Here is a 17,573-nt window from a genome sequence, read left to right as displayed (position 1 = left end):
CTGTTAAATCCACAAAAAACAGAGTTTTAGACGGCTCATGATGAAACCTTGATTTTGTGTAAACCGTAAGCAAACCAGCGCATAAAAGTCATACATTTTCTTTACTAAGCTAGCTCAATTTCGAATGCTACAGTTCTTAACTTTTCTTTAAATAGCAGCAAAACTGTACCATCCTAATACCGGTAGCGTTAAATTAAATTACTGTATTTGTTAAATGGAAAAATAAAAACTTCAGATAGCAGAGTTGTGTTCATCCTGATAGACTGATGCAAGTTTACATATGAGCAGTAATGTAGAAGTTTCTACAAGATTGGGTTCATTAAGCCATCAGAAAGAATGTTGTAATCATCATTTATCAACTCAGCCAGTGATTCCATCAGCAGAATGGGGGCTCACATCGTGGGAACTTTACGTATTAACATACCATACGCTGGGATGACCCCCTTCTCCTGCCGTTGTATGGGTGGCATCGGCGCCGCTCACATCAATAGATGCCAACGCCTTCGCTTCCCTTCGAGATCCGCCGCTGACTGTCACCCACGGCCGCGATCTCCGCCGCCGATCAAAACCCTCCTCCGCCCCAGGCTACGTAGTTCTTGGGAAAGAACTACCCACGAACAGAGGCCTACGAAATTCTCGGGGGTCGATCGATGGAAACAGAGTTCAGTTGGTTCGGCTGGACCAACTCCAGTCGCTGACGTGGCAGGGTGAAAGGGCCCAATGTATAACAGAATGTACACAGGACCGTGTCTGTTACGTATTTGCAAGTCTCAGAACCGTATTAGAGCATTTTTCGACTACGAGGATGGTTTTGTTACAGACCAGCGAGTACAAGGATGAAACATGCAATTTACTCACCTCGATCGATCAGGCCCGCTCCAATTCTCAAAAAAGAAAATAAGCCCCGGACTGTGTTCACTGTTCACCCACTTCACCCCCCTGTCTTTTCTTCTTCCGTTCACCTCACCACGCGTGTAGGCGCGCGCGCGCTCGCTCTCGCTCTCTTCTCTCTCTCTCTCGTGGCAACGACTGGCCGACCGCCGCCGACCTACGCCAGGTGCCTAGGTATTCGTCGGGCCGTTCGCCGGCGACGAGCACCCACCAGGTGTGCCCACCCCTTCTCTTCCCTTCCCGCTGTGCGAAACCGAGCACCCACGACACCTTCTAGATCCGCCCCTGTTTGGTGCGTTTTTGCCGTTAATCTAGGGCGATTTCTGCTCAATACTTTTTGCGTGGATTTTGGGAAGGTTTGGTGCAGGATTAAGGGAGGTCTCTACTCTCCACGCCACCTCTAGGTCTTCTACACCACCCGTTCCGTGCGTGTTTGCGCGCGCACGCTGTTTGATCAAATGTTTCCTTCGTTTTGATTACGGTGTACCGCAACCAGCAAGCAGTGGCATAATTGTGATAGTTTCCTGGGTGTTCGCATGGCTTTAGCATTCCGACAAGTTTCATGATCTTGTTTGATTGCCTCATGGGCTCTTATGAGCAGTAGCTAGTGTCATTGGAGTCGTGCTGTTTTTCAACCCCTGCCGTTGCCATTTTGCTGAAGCTATTTGCTGTTTCGATTCGACTCAGCAACGTGGTTTTCCTGTTAACGAAATATAATTAGGGCATTTCTTCGAATTCCATGTTCATTTAATGTATGGATGAGCAATTTGGAAACTGAAAAATTCGAAGACCGCCTACAAAAGATATTACTGTAGCTGACAATACTACAAACCTCTAAAGGACATTAATACTCCTGGTTTTCAAATCTTATTGGAGGGATCTTCAATACTGCTCTCCTTATTTTCGTGCATCTCATGGTTAAAAGGGCGCATTAAGTGTTCTATAAGTTCTCAATGTTTAACCGTGTAGCCTGCTGTCAAACTCTGATTCGCATAGACTTGCTTTACCAAACTTCATTTGATCCTAAGTCTATTGTCAAAATGTTAAATAGAGGCCCCTTGCTACAAAGTTTGTCCAGTAATTTTAATTATTCCACTGATAAAAGAAATATGTTCTGACTGTGAAGGTCAAAGTTAACTTGTAGTTTGTTGTTTAAAATTTTGTCATTCTTCTGCAACCATCTACTGGTATCTAGGATGACATTGCAAACCAAAATTGTTCTCAGTTTAGTTCTAGTTAGTTCAAGCTTTCACTTCTATGGCCCACTTGATGTTTTTATCGATCATAGTAACTTTCTACTTTCAAGTTTCAAGAAATGAGCTGGTGCTCTGAATGGAATGTGCTCATATTATTTGTCGCCTGTCAGATTTTCACGTTCCCCATTGTTGCTGTTTTCTGGATCTTTGGTGAGGTCCTACCCATTAAGCGCCTTGATGAGATTGCCTATTATCTCTGAAAACATGAGCAGATAGGTTTTATTGTTTAAATCTAGGTAATGTAAGCTGAATAGAGGTATGATCTCAGAGAGAGATAGGGTCATTGAAAATCTACTAGTCAGTCGATAGACCCTTTAATGTTTTTTTATTCTATTGTTTAATGTCTCTCTATATTTAACATGTGCTTTGTTTCCTATTAAGCATAGTGGTGGGAAAAAACAAATCTGAATTGACCTATTCCTAAGGTGTCACCAGCATAATTAAACATCACCAGCATTTGCAAATGTATTTGGATATTTCCTGTATCTAGTTATTGAGAATGTTAATAATACTGGCAGACATGGTTCCTCTTCCACTCTGTGTCTTTAGTGGCTCCTAATGTATTTTCCTTTTCCTTTGGCATGCAGTCCACGTTTGTGGGAACCATGGATGAATCACGAAAAAGAGCTGCCTCTAATGCGAATGCTAAATATACAAGTTCATCCCTTGGTATGTATCTTGTTATTATTGTGTTATGATACTAGGTCATCCGGGCACCTTGTTTCCTTATTATGCTGCACCATAGTCAAACTAATCTTAGACTGCTATATTGAAGATTTCTGATTGATGCTGTGTATGAGTCATGTCCATTGTATTTGTTTCCTGCTTACCCTCGAGAAATTAAATCTACTACATGAGCTGTCCTGTAGACTTGGAAAATGCATTTCAAAGATTGTAATGATTTAACCTGGTGTATTCATGTTATTTATTGGCAGATGAAGACTTTGGCAATGATTTTCTTTCATCTTGGAAGTTACCAAAATCAGGAAAAGATACAATTGACTTTGATGTCGAGTCAGCTCCAAAGAGTAGCAAGAAGTTTAGCTTTGAGAATCTGTGAGTATTGCGCTTCAAAGTTTCCTTAACATTTGGTGCAAACAAGTGGAAATTAGTTACTATCTACTGTTCATATGGTGCTGACAATCTCTTTCTTTGTCCAGTGATGATTTTGGACTTGATGGAGCCTTTGACAAATTATCATCATTTAAAATGGGCATGTCTGATTTAGATTTCTCTAGTCCTCTCAAGAAAAAAGCGAAGAACAACAGTTCAAACGGCGATGAGCTTTCTGAAGGGAGAAAAGTAACTGAAAAAGACAACTTCTCCTTTTCCTTTGATTTTAATGAGTAAGTTATTCTGGCTGATGAAGACTGTTCTTCTCATAAAGTTCACGCAATTAGCTGTTCATTTTGTTCATTTTGTTTCCTTAAAGGCTGGGCAACTTCAATCTTGACACAAAGTTGGGCTTCGAGGAAAATGGTATGAGCAGACCTAAAGAAAAAACTAACCCTATCTCTTCAGAGGGTATCAAGGATCCAGAAAGTGGTATTTCAGGGAAGGGCACTGATGTTCCTGAAGATGGTAAGAGTAAGGAACAAATACAAATACAGAATGCTTGCACTTTGAAGCCTGCTCATTTAACAAGGTAGGCGAATCTAATGAACGGCAGTTGTCTGACTTTAAGTATTAACACTACCGAGCCATCTAACGAAAAATGCATCATTTTTTCAGCATCAATCCTGCAAGTGTGGACCAACTTGAAGTAGATATGGTGTCAAATGATGTGCTTGAAGAGCACTCTAATGAGACATATCCAACAAAACCAGCTGTCAACAATTCTTCTCACAGTTTTCCTTTCGCTGCTGTATCTGGTGAAGATCCAACACATTCGAAAGCGGTAGCAGTTCCTGAGAGCAGCAAGGAAGCTCTTCCAGTGGACCCTAGTAAAGTTAATATAACATCAAGGGAGAATAATAGCAGTGAGCAATCAGTTAGTTCACAATCCAGAAACAACAGCACTGAGAATGTCCCCATCTCAAGAAGATCAGGGGGCCAATCAGATTCTCAAAATAACCAGAATGAGCCTGTGGAGGAAAGTACATCTCTTAATGAAGGAAGTCATGGTAACCAATGTTGTAGAGGCACTTCAATGAAGCCTCTAAGGAAGACATCATGCGGGACGAAGAATGTTGAGAAAGGGACTTCAGGTCCAAAGAATCTATCTTCAACAATGCAGAGGTTTATCTTTCACAGAAGTTTCTTTCTCAGCAAAATAAAAACCTTCAACCTAGTGTTGACTGTTGTTTGTTTGACAAGAAAAGTCTATCTTAAATTAGAGCATTAATGTTGGATTAAGTACATTGCACATACATCATTACGCACAACAAATGCTTCATGGAACCCATGGTTTTGTTGAGTATCATATTTTGATTTACTTGTTTGTGACCTAGCTTCTAGTTTTGTGTGTTGATCTCTTACTAGGCGAATGTGTTGTGATACATTTATGCAGGGAAATCAGAAATGTTAAACCTACACTAGTGAATGAAGCAGGAACCTTTTCTCTTCTGTCCAAGTCTGCAAATACGAAAGCAAGCAGGCCTCCCCAAATAACTTCAGAGACTACCTTAAATCAACTAAGTGGTGCCAATAACATGATCAAAAAGACAAATACACATCCTACAGACCTGAACAGGTAATTGATAGATTGGCATGCTAGCATGTACTTATAAAATGATAAAACTGTCACTAATGAGTGTTTTCCAATGCAGGGAACACAAGCATGCAGAGCCTGATAAACATAAAATCATGCCGGCAAAAACATACTGCAAGCCAGGATTACAGGGACTGTCAACCATCTCCATGAATGCCAAACATGGGTACGTAATTATTCACCCTTCAAAGTACAACAATGTGCTGAGTTGGAATATATGCACATGTTTATCTGGGTATGCTCAACGCTGCTGTATTTTCTCCATATTATGATGATGACATGATGATATAGTTTTCATAAGATTTTTTCTGAAGTCCCACCGTGTATGAACTTACCTAACATTGAACCGACAGAAATATCATTCTAAGGCCTCCTTTGGTTTGTTGGAATTTCATAGGATAGGATTTCTAAAAGTTTTTTTTTCCTATACAGCCATTTGGTTTGCAGGAATGGATTCCTATTTTTATGTAGGATTGGTTCCTATCCTTCACATTTCAAAGGGAAAAAAACATTAGCTATGGACCTAATGGAAAAATTCCTATCCTATGAACCAAATGACCTCTTTTTTCCTATAGGAACTGAGATAGTACATGTCATCTCATTTCCTATGACTTCCATTTTCCTATGATTTCCCTATCCTATGAACGAAAGGAGGCCTAGAGTTGGTCTTTCAACAAACTTTTATTGAGTTTATGGCTTTATGCAGCGCTATGGTTTATGCGTTATGTGTGTCCTTATACATCAAAAGTGTGACTACCTTAAATATTTTGATTTTCATTGTATCTTTCATAGATGTGGTGGCAGAGGTTTTGTTATCTCTTGATAGTGGAACCCAGTCCATTTCTGGATCATATAGAAAAAAAAATTGGTGGCAGAGAAGCAACTGATGCATTGAATAGAGTGGACTTGCATCACATGCATTTTTCTACCTTTCGAGTTTACACTAATGACATAATGCTCTTTGTTGCAGTAATATGTATCATTCTCAACTTTCGACAGCATTGGTAGCTAATAAGTTCCGCATGTCATTACGCCATTTTTAGAATCACATAGTATAGAAGGGCACAGCGGTAAAGCTGTTGCCTTGTGACCAGCACCATGTGGTCACGTGTTCAAGTCCTGGAAACAGCCTCTTACAGAAATGTAGGGAAAAACTGCGTACAAAAGAACCAAAGTGGTCGGACCCGTCCCCGGATCCTGCGCAAGCGGGAGCTATGTGCATCAGGCTGCCCTTTTTTAGAATCATAGTATAGTTTACACGGTAGCAATGTAGTAATAGGAAGTCACTTACCGCAGTGAATGTGATCCTCGTGGAAAGGACCCCCATTGCATTTGAGTTGTAACTAACAACTGTACTTTGGATTTACTTCCTGACAATCCTACATGGCATAATTCTTGATATTTGACGCACTCATGGTTTACCATATCTCTAGAATAAAGTACGACCTTTTCCAGTTCTTAATTGGTATTTCGAGTTCTCTGTAACAGTTAGTCATGATTCAGGTGGTCCGGTGCGACCCCTTGGCCCGGTGGACCGGACCTGGCTTTTGGCACCAAGAGGGTAACCTGACGGCCCATATAACCTTTAGGGTCCAAGAGGGCCATATCCTTTTGACCCTAGGGTCGAACCGCTCCTTCTTCGTGCTTTGCGAGGCGCCGCCGGCCATGCTCCAACACGGGTGGTTGCTTCTGGCGACGCCCGCGCACGCCTTGCAGCTTGTGCTGCCGGGTCGGCCGTACGTTCGTATCGGCGTTGTCCGCCGCACCACAGCCACAGCCACGCCCGTTGCCCACGACGGCTCGACGGAGCGCTTGCCTGCAGCTCATGCCGCCGCGCCGGCCGCACGTCTGTCTCGGCGTCGTTTGTGGCACCACATGCACCGCCACACCGTCAGCTGCGACCAGTATACGCACCTGCACACGTCCTGCAGCTCGTGCCGCCACGCTGGCCACACGTCCGTCTCGCGTCGTGCACGGCGCCACGGTCACCACCACGCCCACAGCCCGCGACCACCCCACAGAGCCAAAAATGGACGTCTTGCTGCTGCCAGACTGGGGGCGCTCACCCTGCTCTATCCCGGAGCTGGTGGGAACACGATATGCGCGTACGGCGCCGGGTCATCCTCGCCGGCATGCGCCCGTTTACTAATTATTAGGGTCGAACCTAGGTTTACCCGTGGCCCTCTTAGATGAGGTGCGGGCCGAACCGTGGACCTGTGGTTTTGCAAGAGGTTTAGAGGTGCAGTAACTGGTCCAAACCAGACTGGACCACTTGAATCTTGAACAAGTCAGTCATCGTAAGTTTGTATGCCCATCTATTTCTGGATTTATCCGCTTCTCTTGTTATTGTTAAGACAGTCTACAAATCTTGTTGGGAGATATTGTCAACCACTGATAAATATATATGCATCTTTTTCAGATTTGAGCCACCTAGTGCAGGCAACCCATCCATTAAGAATGCTCCAAGCAGTACAGCACATACCAGTGGAAATAACTCACTAACAAGTCAGATGCTCCTAAAAGGCAGCAACACCTCTGATATGATACAAGGCACTCCTTCCAAAGATGATAACAGACCAACAACTTTCCAACTGGCCGGATCAAGGTTATCTCTACTCCAATATATCATGTTTTTTGTTCTAGGAACGTTATGTGAAAGGGGACTGAATTATTTTCCTGAATGTAGAGTTTCAAAAGTAGGCACCAGAAGTCCAAAGTCTGGCTTGCTTCTGGATAAAGATTCGGTAAAATTGAGTGGGAGCAAGGGTTCCCCTGTAAGGGCACACAAGATCCCAAACTCCTTTGTTGAAGGAAAAGCTGCATTGCTTAGCCCGTCCATTAGGCAAAACATGCCTGAGGTTCTTTTTGTTCTGTGCAGTTTTATATCATCAAACACATTTTCTTTTATGCTTAAGCTTGTTTCCTTCTTTGCTTTATCCTAATTGCCTTCTTTTGAAGGCTGTGATTCATATTATTGCAAAGAGTTACATTCTCTAAATGCAAACATTGCATTGTTCATTTCCACATTGTGTTGAGTGTTTGTACTCGCTTATTTCATAATGTGCTGAAGTGTTGTATCCGTATAAAATTTTACCCTGGAGTTACAAGTGTTAAATAATATATCAATGTAGAGATTGCCGTATCTTGATACTGCAAACTGATTAGATCATGTGCCAGATCTAAGAGATCTACGATGCAACTACAGAGAGTGCCTATTGGCCTGTCTCTTCAACTATATGATCAATCAGCGCATGCAATTCTTTAATCTAGATATGTGAAATTTAAATTGCACTATGTTTTGAATTTGGTATTATATTTTGAGTGCCAGAGTGCTATTCTATCATGGTCGATCTTCAAGCTTAGACTTGGGATTTCAACCAATTGACATGATCATATTGTGTAGATTATCAATCATTTAGACCTGGACAATAAATATCTTTTTTTCTGTAAAATACTTACCCAAGCTACAATGGAAAGAACATATATAGTTTCGTTATCTGTGTAACTGTGTTCTATAGTATAGGAGTATAATTTTTGGTACTTCTGTTCATGCTGTCAACTACCCTTCTCAGGAATCAATCCCAGATCCAAAAGCCCCTGCTGTGCTGAAACGCGTTGTGAGATCTCCAGCTGTGAGGTTGTTGGTCCGACAACATCTAGTAGATTCAATGTACTTTTAGAGTAGTTCTTTTATTGGAAATAACAAGTTTGCAATTTATCGTGTAGAATATCACCGCAAACTGTTCCAGAGTTGGGGAATCAAACAGTAAGTGTATTGAATATTCCTTAGTTGTTCTATTATTACCTCCAGTTCCAAAGGTTGCCTTGGTACACAGTCAAACATTTATAAAAACGACCATTAATTTGTATTAAGTTTCTAGATCCGACAGAAAAATAATATCAAAAGATATTAGTCATGAAAACCTTCCTCCACACAATATTTTATATCACTACGTCAATAAGTTTGTAGTCTCATGTTTTTCGACTATATTGAGCAAGCGGTTTGCCGCTTTCATGTTTTGATAACTAGAAACTAAGCGTAGCAATTCTACAAGACGAAAGTAGCAGATATAAGCACATCTTGAGATTGTCAGAAAGACAAAAGTGACTTATGTTTGGAACTGGAGGTAGTATTCAGTTATTCACGTCCCCTCATTTTTCTTGATTTCACTGCTTAGATTCAAAGTGGAACTCCGAAAGCTCGTATGGATAATGCAGTTTCTTCCACAATACGGGAGATGGGTGACATTTCAGATCTGGAGTTGCCTGCCATGTTAGAAGATGATGGAAATGTAGAGAAAGCTGAGGCTTGTAGAAAACAGCTTGAAGATGTGAGTAAATCTGCCAACGAATGCTTTATTATCCTTGTCGGAAAATCTGTTACGAGAATGCAAACTAGCAGTTGGGGTTGTCAGTTTGTGTGACTGAGCCTTACCCACCTTAAAACTGATATAGCTTTGGAACTGCACGGTTGGACTTCGGAACATTTCAGGGGCTGCTTTCCCAAATTTATTATATTTCGTGTCACTTTACTTGTATTTTAACATTAATATTTAAGACGACTCTTGCTCCCCTTGATCACATGAGAAATATGGAGGGTGAAAATGTAGATGGTACAACTTGCAAAAGGCGCAGAATGCATCTTCTCCAGATCATTAATGTCACGGTGTCATGCAGATAAATGAATATCATCAGTATTCAGTAGTGACTAAGATGGTTATTTGTTTCCTTATTGATAGTGCAGTACTAGTAATTTTATCCTCGATGCAATTTGTATTTTCTTACTCTACGTGAATACACGTGTTGATGTGTAGAGGATCTGAATTAACACTTGAGATATTTACGTTTTCATGTCGTATCATGCAGATGTGCATTTTGATGAAAAAGAAACACACGGAAGCTAAAGAACTAGCAGTTCGGGCTATTGTTAACAACAATATGCTGTTGATGCTAAACCACCCAATGTTTGAGGAGAAAATATCCTTTCCTACTTCTAACTAATTCACATGTTACTACTGTATATTCACATACATGGATGTTAAACTTGGGATTCCTTCACCAGAAGAACCTTTCTGCTCTTCAGAAATATGCCGACAGCATGAGATCCAAGCACTTATTTGAGGAAATTGTCACAATGGATATTGTAAGTTAACACCCTATTCCATTTATATGCTTCTGATTTGGTATGCTTCCTTCATTTCACTATATGTGTCCCTGGCCTCGAAAACTCCTTTTCACTATGTTTGCCCTTGGGCCGAAACCATATTTTTCAAGTGCCATTTCCCCCATTTTGCCCTTAATAACCTTTGTTGTTTACTTGTTTTCCCGAACATCATGACATTGAATGCAGACTGGTTCCAATGCAAAACTGGACATGGTCAATACATGCTTAGCTCCTAGTCTGAGTCATCTTGAGCTTAGCTTTCTATATTTTCTTGTAGTTCTTCGTTTTTGAACCCTTTGGATTTCTGATCCTACCATCTTGTTCTTTGTTTTACTTAACAGTTACGGCTTAAAATTACTTGTTTACCAGCAATCCATTATGGGATAGTAGATGCCAGAAAGTAATAGAACTATACAAAGAAGTCTAGATATCTTGGAGTGGAGGGACCTGAATGCTGCATTTATGTTGGTCTATAGTAGCCTCGGATCATTACCAGCATGGAGTATTATCTTCAAAATAATTGATAAATACCTTTGCAGCACAACTTGGAGATGTTCATTTCCACACATTGGTGCTCTATTAGTTCGATTAGCAAATACTGGTTTATTCCTACATGATGGTTTGCTGTAGAACTATGAACTTAATAAGCAAAGTTATGGAAGCTCAATATACTGCAACTCCATGCATCAGAATATGTGCAATTGCCATACACGATCCTAGTTCGGGTCTCTTTTTGTTCTTCTAAAGTACCTTAAAAAGTGCTAGACACTGTAATTACTTGGAAGCGAGAACCAGTCACACGAGTGCGTGGGATATCTATATTGCTTTTTCTATGCTAGTTTGACCTTCTTTAATGATTTGGTATGCAAAGTTACCTACTGATTTGTTGAATTTAGAATTTGTCTGTTGGAAGCATGAAACACACCACACTTTCAGACTTTCCTGAAAAGTATCATCAACTATACAGATTATGGTGTGAGTAGCAACTGGTTGGCATGCTATGTTTTGTTTTCCCACCTGCATAAACCCATTTCTGATCACTTGTAGGGATGTTTGGCGTTTTAGTTTATACCATTATGTAATACTTCTATCTGGTTTTATTCTTTTCGTTTAACATTTTAGCATTATGTTATTTAGTAGAACTGTGGTTCCAGATTGCTTACTTGCACATATTGGACAGCTTACCTTGCATTGCATGCATCCCTGTCAGATGACTTCTATCTTCTTGTTTAGGCTGGCATTAGCGCATAATATCATTTTGTTATTTAGTAGAAGTGTGGGTTCTGAATCACTTATTTACGCATGTTGTACAGCATGCCTTGCATTGCATGCATCCTTGTCAGATGACTTCATCTTGTTTAGGGCTAATATCAATTGGCTGGACAACCCTGTGGTTTCCATCAGCTATATCAACCAATGCCCTATTGTTTCAATTGCCAATCGTATATGTTTATTGGGGTCTCTCATAGCACTGGAGTTACCACTTAAGTGGTTACTAGTGGCATATATTCCTAAAGATAGCTTTTTCCCTTTTGAAGTAGGCTACTTGTTCTTTTATACAGTACTTGCATTGGTTCAGTACTTTCAGTTGCAGTTCAAAAGGATGCATAGCTTGTAATAAATTTTATGCGCGGACTACCTTGAGAAGTTGCCTTCTGTTTACAGGCAGTTCAGTTTTGTTAGCAGTTGTAGTAAAGTATCTTCATATTCTGCCAATATGAAGCTTCCTCCAGCATATTCCATAGTTTATAGTAACCCAGTAATATTTTGTTCTGGCAGCATTGATGCGGGAGTACTGTGGGAGAAAAGATGCTTCATCCTGGAGGAACACGGGTAATGTAAATGCAACGAAAGGACATATATAGGGTTCAGCATGTACTTGATAGTTAATACTGAGACAAAGTTCAAACACTACTGAATAGCAAATGTAGTCACATTACTTGCTCTTGTAGAGGTACTTTGCTTGCATGTTATAGCTAGCAGTTGTTTGGAGAATGCTGGAATTAGTAGTTGGGTCGATTCCAGGACAAGACCTGAATACTCAAATGGATGACAAAATCCAAGAGTGCATGTGTGCGAAGTTTAGTTCAGTTGTTGAGGTGACTAGTCAATCCCCGGTGCCATCTGTGGTTAAATCCTGTATCAAATGCAATTGAAAAGAAGTCTAGTTTCACATTGGATCAACCATTAATCTAAGGGTAAAGTTAACGATAACAATTAAGCATGGAATAATTATGGTTGGTGACTAGGCATCCCATTCCTTCTTAATCTCGATTCGTAGATTAAAAGCTGGTTAACTTTGGTACCTCTACCTTTTTGTAAGTTGGTGTGTTACAAGTGGTAAATTTTGGCATTTCTAGTACACTTGGTAGTATGTGGGTTGTCTAGCTGCAGTACACTTGGTAGCACTGCCAGGCAGGCTTGGGTGATTACCAACGTAAAACATAGTGGGTGGGTGTCAGCAATACCTGTTGTGTTTTCTTAATTTTGGTTCACGTGGGAAGAGGGCCCTAACGATCTTTGATTTATTGCCTTTTTACTAGACGATTTTGCGTGAACTAGTGCACGTCACAATATGCGTGGTCTTCCCAAGGATGAAAGCAATAGCGACGGTCTCCACTTAAAATGGGTGGTATAACGCCAAAAGCCAATGTGTTTTACATCGTTTTTCGGTCCAGTTGCTTGGGGCTTGGCTAAGTAGGGTAGGGTAGGGCCCCAAGTAGTCGAAGGTGGTGCTGGTGTGGAGGCTGTGGAGGAACCCATTGAGTATGGAAGGTTATTGCTGGAATTAAAAGAGGTTATCGCTATTTACGGCTTGATAGCTGAAGCCACAAAAGCCAAAGCAATCTCGAGCAGCAATGGCTTTTCACATGGTTTGTCAGTCCTATTGGCTCAACCATACACCTACGGCCCTTCGCTTCGTTGTGACAACCGACGCCTAGCCTACCTTTCTCCTCCAATGTTGGACTCCCCTTTTCTTTCATTCGTTGGATCATCAGCAAAAGGTTGAATGCGTGTATCGAATCATGGACGAGATTTTTTTTTGACGGAGATTGATATATCTACTCAAAAGTTGGGAGTAATTTGCTGAGTTCGATCGTCGTATCCGACCTATGGAGCTGCAAAGGCGCCTGAACCAAAAAAACACCGATAACCGTCCAAGCCGGCCTTTAGGCAGGTGATATCTGATAGGGAGGGGGGAGGCGCATGCGTCCAAGCCGGCCGGTTGTGGTTGCGCCTTTGCTCCGTGCACGTACTATCGCCGGGCATACACACACATTGGTCGCCTCTGATTGATCGAGAAGACAATGTGCGAGTGGTTGAAGCGCATGCACTCAGGAGATCGGCCTGGCTATTGGCCGGGTGCCACAATGGAGGCATTTTTTAGTGAACTTTTTGCTAAATGAGAACGGCCGCCGATGCAACTGTCTAACCGGTATATCCCACCGGTGTAGTGATTTATCAAAATCTCTTACGTGGAGTCCATAACGCCCCGTGTATATAAGTCGGTCCATAGCTTAGGCATGATTCGTACTTCCTAGCTAGCTCCAGAACCCATTGCCTTGCAGAGTTGCAGTGTCGTTGCATCGACGACCCTGCGTGCACCAGTTAGCTCATCTTTGCACGAAAGATAGGGGCATACATTGTCGCTGCGTCTCACAGCGGCCTCTGATCAAGCGCCAGCCTCCCCGAAGCAATCGATGGCACGCACCACCGGCTTGGGGCTCTTCATCTGCGCCGTGCTGCTGCTCGCTGCCGCCGTGCCCTTGGAGTCGGCTAGGGTCTTGAGAGAAGCGCCGTCCGCCACTGGTGGCGCTGGCGCCACTGAGGTATCCATGAAGGTGCCCGGCGAGGGGCAGAGGCAGGTCGGCACGGCGGCAGAGTCCAAGCGCCTGAGCCCCGGGGGATCGGACCCTCAGCACCATTAGGTGGCCATTGTGTTGAGCTCTCCCGTGCTCGCCGCGTCGAACGCCGTAGTAGGAAGAAACAGAGGATGACGAGGTTGCTCTTGGCGATACGAATAATTAAGGTTGACGAGGATAATGTTTTCTTACTGCCCATTCGTTCAGTGCTGTTACTGTGTGCTTTCACTTTGCCTCTTAGCCTCTTAGGTGAGGGTGCTTTCCTACTACTATATATACTTACTATATATGTGTTTTATAATGTCATCATGTCCACAGAAATATATTGGACCATGCACGTTTGGTGTGCACCCTTTCCGATCTACTGTCTAATTAACTAACCTCTGCATTGCCAACCGAACTTGCTTTCTAGCAGCCGCGGAAAGGGAGTGTCTGGTACTTTAGTTGCTATAGCAGCATGGGCTTAAGTAACAACTCATTTCCGCTGTTTGGCATGATAGGCTAGCGCTACGCTAGCTAATACACAAAGTCATCCACTACGTACCAACCTCTGTTCTTAATTCCAAGCGATGTATTTGCTGCAAGGCATTCTTATGGCCCGTAGTGCATCTAGCGGCTGCTCTGCATGCACCAAAAACATCAACTTACCAGTGTAAACTCCCAGCACACTCTGCTCCAAGAGTTGTGTTATCACATGCATGGAAATACCAGCCGTGATGAGATTGATCAAGGCGTGTCTGCTGGGGCGGCAGCTATGATCTGACCCCAAGATCTGGCCATGCCTAGCTCCGGAGCTAGCACCGGCCAAGGAGGAAACGGCATGATGACTTGATCGACACAGCTTCGCAAAGCGCGGTGAGTGAGGCAAGGGGGTTGAATCCCTCGTGCCTCGAGGGGAAGTTGGAGATCGTGATATCTGATGGATGGGGAAGGAGAAGACCGAGGTGGCTGGCTTGTGGCGGCGATGATACGACGTGGAGATGGTGATATCTTGCGTAAGAAGGGGATGCATGAGACTGCTCAAATGCAGCTGGCGGGAGAAAGAGAAGCGGGTGCATCACATTCTCATCACGCTGGATATCTATCGGAATCTCATTTGAACAGGACATCGATCTAATATACCAGGTTATCGTCTTATCAAACTATGAAGTTTTTTTTTAGAGTATGCAAATGGAGTACTCTCTCCGTAAACTAATATACGACCTTTTAGATCACTACCACATATTTTTGTAGAAGGCAACAATAAAAATGTAGAAGAACCCTATCTACACTGCGCACAGTGCAACAAGAACACCCCACCAAAATAACAAACGCTAACTCCACACCGCTTCAGCCCCTCTCAAGCACTAAGTTCTTCAATAATATGATCAACAAGACATGTTGCGTAGGCACGGGGGCTTGCCGCCACGCAATGCTTGAGATATGGTCAAGGATATCCTCCTCTTAGAGGCAGCTACAAGGAATTGATCACTGCAGTGGGATTTTTTTTTTGTCTTTTGGCTGTGTGCATCCGTAATGTCTCTATGACATTATGTTAGGCAAAAGTTGGGTGTAATTGATATCTCGATATTAATACATTTCCTTTGTCGAAAAACAATATCCTCCTCCTAGAGGCAGACATAGCAGGCAGCCATTTGAAGTTGCATATCACGTCGAACTTTTTTTCTCTCGAATACGCATGAGTGTGTGTATCGTATATTAAAGAAGAAAGGGGGAGAGCCCTCCACAGTTACATTACATAATCACCGACGTTTCGTCGCCATCCGCCTAAGCACTAAACCGACTACTCGCCATGTGCCCACTCCGGTGCCACTATGAAGGCCGCTGCAAGGTCCCCTCTCAATATGCCCGCCTGCATCCAAGCTCTACTCTTGCTTCCTATTCGCTCCATAAGGCGTGTAACGCTTACATTCGCCTCGTCAAACACTATGACGTTGCTGTGCTTCCATAGTTCCCACAGGGTGAGCAGACATATGGTGCGGATCGTTTTCGCGTTACGCCCAAGCGAGCCGTGCCTTGTGCACCAGTCCTGCAGTGTCTCTCCTGCCTGCGGCGCACCAACTGGCATGCGCAAGGCCGTGAAGATGCGGGACCAAACCTCCCGTGCCAGCACACACTCCATGAGTAGGTGCCCGATCGTCTCGTCGTGCTGATCACAAAATGGGCAGGCGTCCTGGTGTGGTAGCCCTCGCCTCGCCAATCTGTTCGACGTCCAGCACCTGTTCATGATTGCTAACCATGCAAAGAAACGGCATCGGAGTGGAGTCTTCGAACGCCAAGTGAAAGCCGCCGTGGGGAACACCTGCTGTCCGGCAAATCTTGCCGCGTATGCCGACCGGGCCGAGAACTCGCCACTCCTTTCCCATGACCAGGAGATGAAATCCACAATTTCCTCCCGGAGCTGCACCACCCCAATCCTGTGCCAGATGTTCATATACTCCTCGATTCCGGCCATGTCACCAATATGCCCTATGTCCGTGGCCCACCGGCCGTGCGCGACGGCTTCAAATACTGTCCGTGTCCCTCTGATCCTTGCTGGGACCGAGCCATATGCGCGCGGTGCGAGGTCTTGAATCCGATAGCCGTCGAGCCAACGATCCTCCCAAAAAAGCGTGTCGCGCCCGTTCCCAACAGTCGCTCTTGCTGCTGCCTGAAAAAGCTGCTTGGCCTCCTTTGGCACTGAAAAATAGAACTCCGCCCAGGGCCTGTCGCGATCCACTCTCTGTAACCATAACCACCTGGTTTGTAGCGCCACATTCGTCCAAGCCAAGTCGGGGATGCCAAGTCCACCGGACCACTTGGGCGTGCAAACCCGGTTCCAGGCCACCACACAGGCGCCTCCGCCTGCATCCGCCTTGCCGGCCCACAAGAATCCTCGGCAAATCTTTACCATCGCGGCGATGGTCTTCGGTGGCAAGCCAAGAGCCAGCATGGAATGGATCGGTATGGCACAAAGCACCGACTGTACCAGTAATGCACGACTGCTCTTGGGGAGGGTCGCCGCCTTCCATTGTGGCAGGCGCATGGCCAACTGATCCACAAGCCCTTGCAGTTGCGCCGCTGTGAGCCTCCTGAGAGAGAGCGGGAGGCCCAAGTACTTGCATGGGAAGGCAGTGCCAGGGCACCCAAGCGTGTCGCACACAAGAGTTAGCTGCTCCTCGGAGCATCAGATGGGAAGTGCTGCGCTTTTTGCCATGTTGACAAGCAGACCGGCTGTCGTGGTTCTAAGTCTGACAGTAATGTAGGGGGGGTACTAAGGAGAGGCAAGATCCTAGCTATGGAGTAGTTGTGCACACAAGAGTTTTACGAGTTCAAGCCCTTCTCGGAGGAAGTAACAGCCCTACGTCTCGGTGCCCGGAGGCGGTCGACTGGATTATATGTGTGAGAGTTACAGGGGTGCGAACCCTTCTACCAGTGGAGGGGGGTGGCTTATATAGAGGATGCCAAGACCCCAGCCAGCCCACGTAGCGGAGGGTTTAAAGTACATTAAGGCCTGGCGTTACTAGTAACGCCCTACATAAAGTATCATCATGACCATAAAGACTACTTAATTACAGACCGTTTGGATACAGAGTAGATCTTGAACTCCTGGTGGTCGAGTGAGTCTTCATGGTCGAGTGTCTTCAAGTTCGTCGAGTGTCTTCCAGTCAGTCGAGTGGAGTCCCTCTAGGTCGACTGGAAGATGGCTT

At 44.0% G+C, this 17,573-nt stretch overlaps 1 protein-coding gene across 1 annotated transcript; it reads left to right on the top strand.

Annotated features, from left to right (window-relative positions):
• The first annotated feature begins 935 nt into the window (after positions 1–935).
• Positions 936–12,205, top strand: LOC119277021 (uncharacterized protein At4g18490-like). The gene is made up of 16 exons (XM_037558221.1): positions 936–1,105; positions 2,735–2,816; positions 3,083–3,203; positions 3,308–3,493; positions 3,580–3,792; positions 3,879–4,385; positions 4,657–4,839; positions 4,916–5,023; positions 7,277–7,462; positions 7,544–7,715; positions 8,430–8,494; positions 8,584–8,623; positions 9,036–9,188; positions 9,724–9,834; positions 9,926–10,000; positions 11,801–12,205. Exons 2-16 carry the CDS (start codon positions 2,753–2,755, stop codon positions 11,804–11,806), a joined length of 2,190 nt encoding a protein of 729 aa, XP_037414118.1. The 5' UTR covers positions 936–1,105; positions 2,735–2,752; the 3' UTR covers positions 11,807–12,205.
• The last annotated feature ends 5,368 nt before the right edge of the window (positions 12,206–17,573 follow it).

Source organism: Triticum dicoccoides, chromosome 3B (assembly GCF_002162155.2).
Source record: "Triticum dicoccoides isolate Atlit2015 ecotype Zavitan chromosome 3B, WEW_v2.0, whole genome shotgun sequence".
In the NCBI taxonomy this organism is placed as follows: Eukaryota; Viridiplantae; Streptophyta; class Magnoliopsida; order Poales; family Poaceae; genus Triticum; species Triticum dicoccoides.
The sequence above is the reverse complement of the archived record's forward strand: the minus strand, read 5'-3'. Positions and strand labels throughout refer to the sequence as shown.

What these genes read in the sequence shown, in the direction of transcription:
- LOC119277021 (XM_037558221.1), top strand. Translation starts at nt 2,753, where the DNA reads ATGGATGAATCACGAAAAAGAGCTGCCTCTAATGCGAATGCTAAATAT. An exon ending in TTCCAACTGGCCGGATCAAG is followed by an intron (nt 7,463 to 7,543) that starts GTTATCTCTACT and finishes TCCTGAATGTAG; the next exon opens with AGTTTCAAAAGTAGGCACCA. An exon ending in ACCCAATGTTTGAGGAGAAA is followed by an intron (nt 9,835 to 9,925) that starts ATATCCTTTCCT and finishes CACCAGAAGAAC; the next exon opens with CTTTCTGCTCTTCAGAAATA.